This window comes from Sesamum indicum, linkage group LG16 (genome assembly GCF_000512975.1).
Source record: "Sesamum indicum cultivar Zhongzhi No. 13 linkage group LG16, S_indicum_v1.0, whole genome shotgun sequence".
In the NCBI taxonomy this organism is placed as follows: Eukaryota; Viridiplantae; Streptophyta; class Magnoliopsida; order Lamiales; family Pedaliaceae; genus Sesamum; species Sesamum indicum.
The window spans coordinates 587,488-596,719 of record NC_026160.1 but is presented as its reverse complement, the minus strand read 5'-3'; the positions used below and the strand labels follow the sequence as shown (position 1 = coordinate 596,719).

At 26.8% G+C, this 9,232-nt stretch overlaps 1 protein-coding gene across 1 annotated transcript in view; it reads right to left on the bottom strand.

Moving 5' to 3' along the window:
- The window catches only part of LOC105178480 (mannan endo-1,4-beta-mannosidase 2-like), a gene marked incomplete in the record, with an annotated part of 6,570 nt that extends 5,615 nt beyond the window's left edge, over window positions 1-955 (bottom strand). The window contains 1 exon segment of the mRNA XM_011101960.2: window positions 1-955. Coding sequence (XP_011100262.1) covers window positions 1-343 — 343 coding nt within the window.

The window sequence follows — 9,232 nt, the reverse complement described above, 5'->3', positions numbered from 1 at the left end:
GGGCAATTTGGAGAGCGTTGTAATCACCATCATTGAAAGCCCAAGTTCTACACACAGTAAGGCCCATTTTGGCACCAGCTTGCAGCATTGCCCTGATTCTAGGTTTGCTGGATTCATCCACAGCATGGTCCATCATCCAGTAAGAGTTCCACCCATTAAAGTAGAAAGGTTTACCATCCACAATGAACTGACTCCCATTCCTCGCCACAAAACTTAGCTTCGTATCTCCTTCAAGATTGATCCACAAGTCTCCAAAAGACAAGTATATGAAAGCCACACATGAGGCAAAACCAATAATCGGGTACAACACCCCATTGCCTCCAAACATTTTGCTCTTAACCATCAATATCGATCAAGAACCCCTCCTCCCAATAAACGAAACAAAGCAAAAATACAGTCTTTCAACTGTAAATCAAGAAACAGCTCAAGTAAAGGTACCAAGATGATATCTTTCAGCCACAAACCACAAAAAATGATAGAAAATGTGAAAACCCAAAATAGAAATTGTGGTGGTTTGGATCTATTCAGCTTTCTAAATCTTTGGCTTCCAGATAAAGACAAGACTTTGAAGGCCAACCCAGATCCCCATCGACAGGCAGCAAAAGGGTATTTCAAGAATTAGTTGAAAGACAGCCCAAGTCCAAGAACCATGAATGAGGCTTCATATTTCAGTTACCCATAACCGAAACTGCTTGATAAGAATTACTGAAGACAACAAGGAGAAAGTGTGTGTGTGTGTGTGTGTGTTTCTATATCCTACAATAACGGAAGCCTTATAGTAAGGTAAAACCAAAAGTGAATCATAGGGCAGTTGATGGTGGAAATGAAAGAGGGCTACACCATATGCAAGAAATTAAGGAAAATCCCACCATCCATATATATATATATATATGTATGAAAAAAAGTCTTAGGACAGATTTTAATGAAGAAGAAGGTAGAATGTTGGTATCAAATGCTTTGCCTGATTAGATCTGAAAATCATCATTTCAAACTTTCTTCAAATTTAATAATCTCTGCCTTTGAATAATTGAAGAGGCATCCTCTGTGATTTTTCTATTTGTTTTTTCATTTTTTATATTTTTAATTAGTTTATTAATCTTCATATGTTTTTTTAGATAAATGTAATTTTTATTAAATAAATAGTACAATAGTACAGTACAACAGTGCTCTGTTAATCTTCATCTATTGCTCTTTTTCTAATAATTTTTCATATTTTTTTTATTTTATTTAATTCACATAAATATTTTAAATATTAAATATATTTTCAATTTAGAATTAATTATGCAGGCAAATAATAATAAGGTAATAATTAAGTCACGGGCCATTTATGAGACAGCCCTTTTATCTTTGTCACATTATATTTCCATTTAATTCTTTTCCTGTTTTTCTTTATCTTATTATATATTAGGATAAATTACATCTACTTTTTTTAGATCTGTTATAATTATAAATGTCACTTCATTATTTGAAAAATTACAAATACCTCTCTAATTTTAACATTTGTCTAACAACTAGCTCATGCCGTTAGTTTTCGTTAGATTTCTATCTAAATTTTGTGATAAAATGACCAAAATATTCTTTTGAATTATAAATTTAAATTTTAAATATTTTAAAAAAAATATTTTTGTGGACTAATATTCGTTATGAATTAATAAGTATTATACACACACAAATGTTTTTATATTCTTTTAAAAAATATATCAGCAAAAATAAAAATAGTAATGTCAATTTCATCATCTAGAATTTTTTTTAATTTTTTTAACTTTTAAAATAATAAAAAAATATTTGTAATTATATTAAATCTTAAATAAGATAGTCATAATTTACATTATATATTGTCACATTGTTTTAATACTTTTGAGGGCATCTGAGTCAGTGACCATTTTGATATGTGTACTACTGAACTTCCTTGATTTCAACAAAGAAAAATATGCCCATTTGCTTTTTATTTTCCTTTTCTTCTTATAGTATATTATTTATTATATAATTTAATACAAATTCAAAAAATATTTTAATACATAATTTAAATTAATAAATACGTACAAACGAGTTAAAAAAATAATAAATTATTATAAAAATAACCATACACTAGACTCGAACTTGTTGTTGAGTCTCTCTCTCTCTTTCCTTTTCTGAAGTGAAAGTAATTATTATTCTTTTTTTAAAAATATAATTCGATTAAATTATTAATATCAAATATCTCATTAATATCTGATCAATGTTTTCTGTTAAAGTAGAACAACACCTACCATTAAAATAAAATAATATCTCATATATTAATAGAATTCGAGTTCATAAATTTAAAATTACGAGAATTCAATTTCACCAATTAAACTAGACATCGTGAACAACTTATTGTTGAGTGTGTTGTGCATAGAATTTGGTGCAGAGTCAGAGGAAAAATGAGATATGGTTAGTGTTGTGGGCATGTGCAATTGACCTAAATTAGGTAAAACTCTCTCAACTTATTATTATTATTTTCATCCCCCCCAACATCTTTGTCTCTTCTCTTTTCCTTTGTTTACAAATCTCTGGTAAATCATCACATGGTTGGTACAAAATTGTCATTGCTCCATTTTTTTATTTTAAATTATATCATATTTTATTACAATTAATATTATATCTATGTTATGTGTATAAGATTAATTATTTATCTATATCTATATTAATATAAAAAACAGGTCTTCTACACTCACAAACGATTTTACCAATTTTTGAATATGACAATTATATATCTAATAGATAATATTTATTAACATAAAAATGAAAGGGTTTCAACCCTCACAAAGGACGGTTAGTGATATCATTGCTCCAAATTTTAAATATGACCGTGTTCCTACTTAGATGATTTTAAAAATTAATTGTAATTACTTTGGTTTTTTTTTTCTTTGCAAAAGTGACTTAATGTCGTCACTTTAATACCACTATACAAATTCTTTTGTTGTTTTGATAATACCTTAGTTAAATCTTTTTGCTATTTTTTTTTCTATTTTTTTGTCGGTTTACATGTATTATTCTTATTTATAATATATTTTAAAACATAACACAACGGCTAGTTAATAATAAAAAAAATGTACTTTTCGCTCACAAACAGCGATTTATGACACTGCGACACCAATTTTTTTGTTGTGTCTAAGTTCGTTTTCTTTTTTTATTCCATTCTCTCTTTTATATCATCTAACATTTATGTGTCCATTTAATAGGTATTTTATATCATCTAATATTTTTCATTTCTTATCACAGGAAAATTCATATTTATTTGTTATGCATAAGAAAATTTATATTTCCATTTAAGGAAAATTGTGGATTTAGTTCTGTAAGTATAGAGGTCGGAATTTTAGTAATGTACAAATTCATCTTGCTAATTTTGTTGTATGATTTTAAAATAGATTTCGCACATCGAGAATAAAATGGGCAGAGTTTCTAAAATAGAGGAAAAGTGCACGTGACCAGATTAATTGAGTGTACGTGGCCAGATTAATTGAATGGACTAGTTGGGTTAATTTTAACAAATTTCGACTATTTTTATGCTTAATATAAGAATTTTATAAAATTATAGAACAAATTTGTCAAAATAAATTCGTACATGATTAAAATCGATTACATTCCTATATTTACATAACTAAAATTATAATTTTCCATTCTATTTAATATAATTGTTGATAATTGGAGGAGCCATACCTACTTTTGTATCCCATGCATACAAAAAATAAATAAATAAAGTAGTAAAATAATAAATAAATATACCTCAGAATAGATTGGAAAATCTAGACCGTCTACTAAACTAGCCAACAATATTTCCTGAACTGGCATGACTTTGTCGTAATGGATCTTTTGAATTTCCTGAACTGGCTTTTGTCTACCCTCAACCCAATGCAAATGACTTTTAGTTCAAGAATGGTGTGGCGTGAAAATGATTCCGACTAACAAATAAATTTATTCGTTAAAATAAAATTTTATCAAATTTATTGATATTAACAAAAAAATAGCTTAACGAGACTATACTTATAGATCTTCATACGTTAATGCATGTGATGAGGTACATCTTTTTTGTTATAAGGGTAGTTTGGTTAGAAAAAACATTAGTTCGACCTGCAATAAGTCAATCCCGTGTCAATATCTATTTTCATTTAAGTTTTTTTTTTTTTTGCTAACATCAGCAAATTCAGTGTGTTTTGAACGAATGGATCTATTTGTTAGACGAAAACAGATATCAAGGACACTAAATATAATTTTTTAAACAACAGAAAATTTACGTGTAACTACACAAAACCTCGTAAAAGAACAATGTAATTATCTCATTATTCTAATCTCACTTTGCCCATAATTAATTAGTGATGAAAAAGGTGCATGACAATTTGGAAATCATTAATATCTTTCTTATCTAATTATGTCATTGATTTAATTATATATATATTTTAAAACTCCATTACTTTTAAAGCTTTTTTGATTCTCTAAATCATTCATATTGGTCCTACTAAAATAATTTACATAAAGATACAAATAGTTCTAAATAATTCATATTTTTGGAAACTACAACATTAAATCTGTCTATATATATCTATAGATACTTTTAATAATTAGCGGAGAAAGCACAATCGATATATGTTCATAATTTAAAATTTTATTATATTTATTTAATTGAACAAAAGAAAAGACAATAAATGATTATATTACATCGAGCTCCTTCGAAATTTAGTATAATGAATATCCCCTCGTTATATTTTTGGATGGAGGTTTGGAATTATCATTTTTGCCCTTATCGTATTGTTTTTATTTTAAAAAAAATAAAAAATTATAAAAAACTCGAATTAATTGGACGGAAAATTTTAATAAATCATTGAAAAAATACACTTAGTCCATCAAAAAAATCATAAAATATTAGTCCATTCACCACAGAAAATAGATATAAACCTTTCGGAAACTAACGCACTGGATTGATTGTTGGACAACCGTTAAAATTAAAAAAAAAATTAGTTATTTTAAAAATAATAAAGAAGTATTTGTAATTATGTTAAATTTTAGAAGAACTCGTCGTAATTTGTTCTGTTTTAATTGTGGAAAATGAATGGGAAAAGAATAATTTTATTTAAAGAAATTTTAAAAATTGCAAACTTGGGATAAATCATTCCAAAAGTTAATTATGATTAAGGTGATGATTTTCAGTTGTTTAATGATTATTATAATAAAACTCAATACCTTCAAACACTTGATGATTAACATAGAATTTAGAATGATGAACAATCAATTATACCCTATAAAAAAAAATAAAAAATAAAAAATCAAATATCCATGTATGAATCATGGTGTGTTCAAGAGCTTGTGCACGTGACGTGCACGTGGGTAATTCTTGTCCTCTTCAACACGCCAATGAGAATAGTTCTATTGCCCCCACATTTCTCGCAATCATTGTCGGCGGCGTATTAACAAATGATTTAAGTACTGCGCTGTGCTGTGCCCTTGCACATAAATGGAAGGGATAATTACACTTTTTTTTTTTCTTGAGATTTGGTATATTTATATGTAAATTTTTTATAATTTAAAAAATTATATATAGCACTTTTGATATTTATTTTCGACTAACATAAAAAAGTTTCTTATTAGTCAAACCTTATCGAATTTATTGATATTAATAAAAAATAAAAAAAAACTTATATTTAACCCGTATTGACTTATTACTTACTTATTGCAAATCAAATAGATTTTTTTCAGACCAAATTATCATCGTACGTCTTCAGGCATTAATGCATATGAGGAGGTATATTTTAACCGTTATAAGGGTAGTTTAGTTCTAAAAAAATTATTTGACTTGTAATAAGTCAGTAATAAGTCAATCAATGGTAAATATCAATTTTTATTGAGTGTTTTTTTTTTTGTTGTTAATATAAGCAAATTCAATAAATTTTGATTAATGGAGGACTTATTTGTTAGATGAAATCAAATCTCAGAGGTGCTACATGTAATTATCAAACCATAGGGGGCCTACGTGTAATTACACCAAACCTCAAAAGAGGGAGTGCAATTATCCCTAAATGGGATTGAGAGGCAGTTTGGCTAAACATTTTAGTTTTAAAGTATACGTACCAACAAATATAACATTTAATCATGATTAATCGTAATAAATAATCATTGAGTATGATCATGCAATGATCGTCGGTTGTGGTTTTTACGACGGTGGTTAAAATAATTACGGTGGTTTATTCCTATATGACTCTTAGTTGTGGCAGATAATTTTTCATGATGGAAAAATTAATTTTTTACATATATTTTATTCCGCTGCGATTAATATCATAATTTTTAGGCATAACTATTAATATTGTAATTAATAGTAATTATTGTTTCAAAAAATTATTAAATGCTTTGTAATATGTTATAAGAATTTAAACATCTCATGAGATGTTTCAAAAAACTTTTAAACTCATCCAAACACCTTAACAAAGGTCAAGATATTGCTTAGATTTCTTCTATCTATCCTAAGTAGAAACATAGTGACATTTTCAACATCTACAACCAAAAATTTCTTTATTTGGTTATCTGTAAAACAATGTTTCCAAGACATTAAATGCAACTGATCTCAGAGATGGGTAAAAACATAGTAAATATTTGCCTAAATTTATTTTGGAGGTTTTGGTGTGTTTTGAAATATTTTGAAATAGTACCTCATTTATTTTTGGTCAAAATAAGTCTACACTAACTAAAAAAATCATATACATACTCATACATATACAGAAAAGAGACATGATTTGACAATGAACAGTAGTTTTTGTCTCCCACTAAATAACATCAAGCATACCATACTTATTTTATATTATCTCCAAAAATAAATCCAAACATATACACACTATCTCTAACACATACTTATTTATCTTTATTTTTCTCTTTCTATTTCTAAAAAATACACCAAAAATAAGTTAAAAATCCTGCATGATATTTTTAAATAGAAATCATTAGATCAGCCATACTAGGACTAATATGATTTTTTATTAATTCCTTTTTTTTAATATCAGCAAATTCAGTAATTTTGACTAACAAGTGAATTTATTTGATAGACAGAAACAAATATTAAGGGTACTAGATGTAATTTACCAAACCACAGGGAGTATGTATAAGTACACTAAATTTCAGAAGATGATTGTGTAATTATCCCTAATAAATATATTTAGTAATGAAATTAAAATTAAATAAAGGGTAGATTACAACGAGTGCCCATATGAATACTTCCTCATTATTTAAAAATCATCAATACCCCGTAATATTGATAAAATTATGTAACCCTTGGACGATGTCCTGAAAACCCCACTATACCCTTACTATTTTAAAAAAAAATATCACAAAATTAAAAAAATAAAAGAAAAAAAAACTGACAAAGTGAAATTTTCTTCTTACCCTTCTAATCCATAGAAAAATTTGAAAAATCTTGAAAAATAAGTAAAATCATTTCATAACCCATAAGAATATTTTAGCTAATTTATCACAAGAAATAGATAAAAACCTAACGAAATAAGCTAATCTATGAACGGACGTAATCGATTCTGATAATTTTTCGAACAACGAGAAAATCTTAGTAATGCTCGTTGTAATTTATCGTTATATAATTATTATCAGATTTAAAACTTAATAAATTATTTATTTTAAACTTTAATATCTAAAAAGTCCCAAGAAAAGTTGAACAGCCAGGGACTGAATGTGGGCAAAATTTGGATGCTGTTTTCAGACGTGAAATTGAAATGGGCACCGACAGCAAGCAAAGGTAAAATAGTGGGTGTTCCATCAGTTCATTTACCAACCGCTACCATTCTGTACCAGGACGCAAGGAATCAACGCTAAGTGCGACATTAGCTGTTCCCACCTCTATATATATAAGTGTTCATCCTCGAACACGATTTTACGGTAATCAACTATTTCTGGGATGATCATCATTTCCATCAATACTCAAAACGTTACCCTATATGCTTCATTTATTTTAACTCCCATAATTTTAGACTTAGGTCAAGAAATTTGGTCCAAAAATTTAGGGAGTGCTGAAGATAGTTATGAATAAGCGTTTTTCAGTTTTTAATTTGAAAAAAAAAATATAATTATTGCTAATGGCTGCGCAATGATTGTCGGTTTAGTTTTTACGAGCGTGGCTAATATATTTGTCATCACTAGAAAACATGAAAAAAATTATTTTCATAGTGAATAAGTCGAGTATTTTGCATCGAGTTAATTTTATTTTACTGTGATTAATTATAATTAATGATCACGACTTTAATTTACACCCGATAAAATCTTATGCAATAATAATTTTTTAATGTAAAAAACCCGATTTTGGTTTTTCTATAAATAAGTTGAACTTTAGTTTGAATTACTTTACTCATGTTACATGAGTCCTCACTCAAAATCACCATTTTTAATTAGTTTTTTTTTTTAAATTTTACACGTTTATTTATAGAAAATTTGAATGGTTTAACATGCTTGGAATAAATTGCAATTATTTATAGAAAAATTGAATATGAAAAATTAAATATTTATTTTCTAGAAAAAATAATTATATTAGTAAATGACAAGTGCAGACTTTGAGTAAAAATAGTAACTTTTTAAAACATAAGAACAAAATGATCTTTAATTAATAATACTTGTTTAAAAGTGTTTTTTTTTTTTCCGAAACAGTATCCAATTTGACTTTCAAATACTCATCACTTTGTTACAAACACGACCCATTTTTTTATACTATTACAACTTTCAAGTATTTCTACAAAATTACTTGTCTCCGTTGATACAGAATCCATGTATTAATTTGTGGTACACTTATTCAAAATAAAATATTTATGACATTTTATTATCTTATAAAGCATATTTAATAAGTTAATGATAAATTTATAACAAAATGATGATAAAAGAAATATGAATAAAAATTAAAAAAATGACTATTTGGAAGATGATGGGGAAATGAGGAGTTAGATGAAAAATTGAAAACAATAAATTAAATATAAAAAACATACCAAAAAAGAAAGCGACGAGAAAGAGGTGTTCTCCCTTAATATAGAGTATACATACTTAACTAGAGAGTATACTCTATAAAAAAAAAAAAAAAAAAGGAACTAGAGAATATACTCGTATTCTGCATTTGGATGGATAGAATTGAATTTGAAAATAAAAATAAAAATTAAATCAAAATAATTTGACATTCATTAATATTTAATAGGGTAAATTATAATTATCGCCTCTAAAATTTGACACAATTATGAAG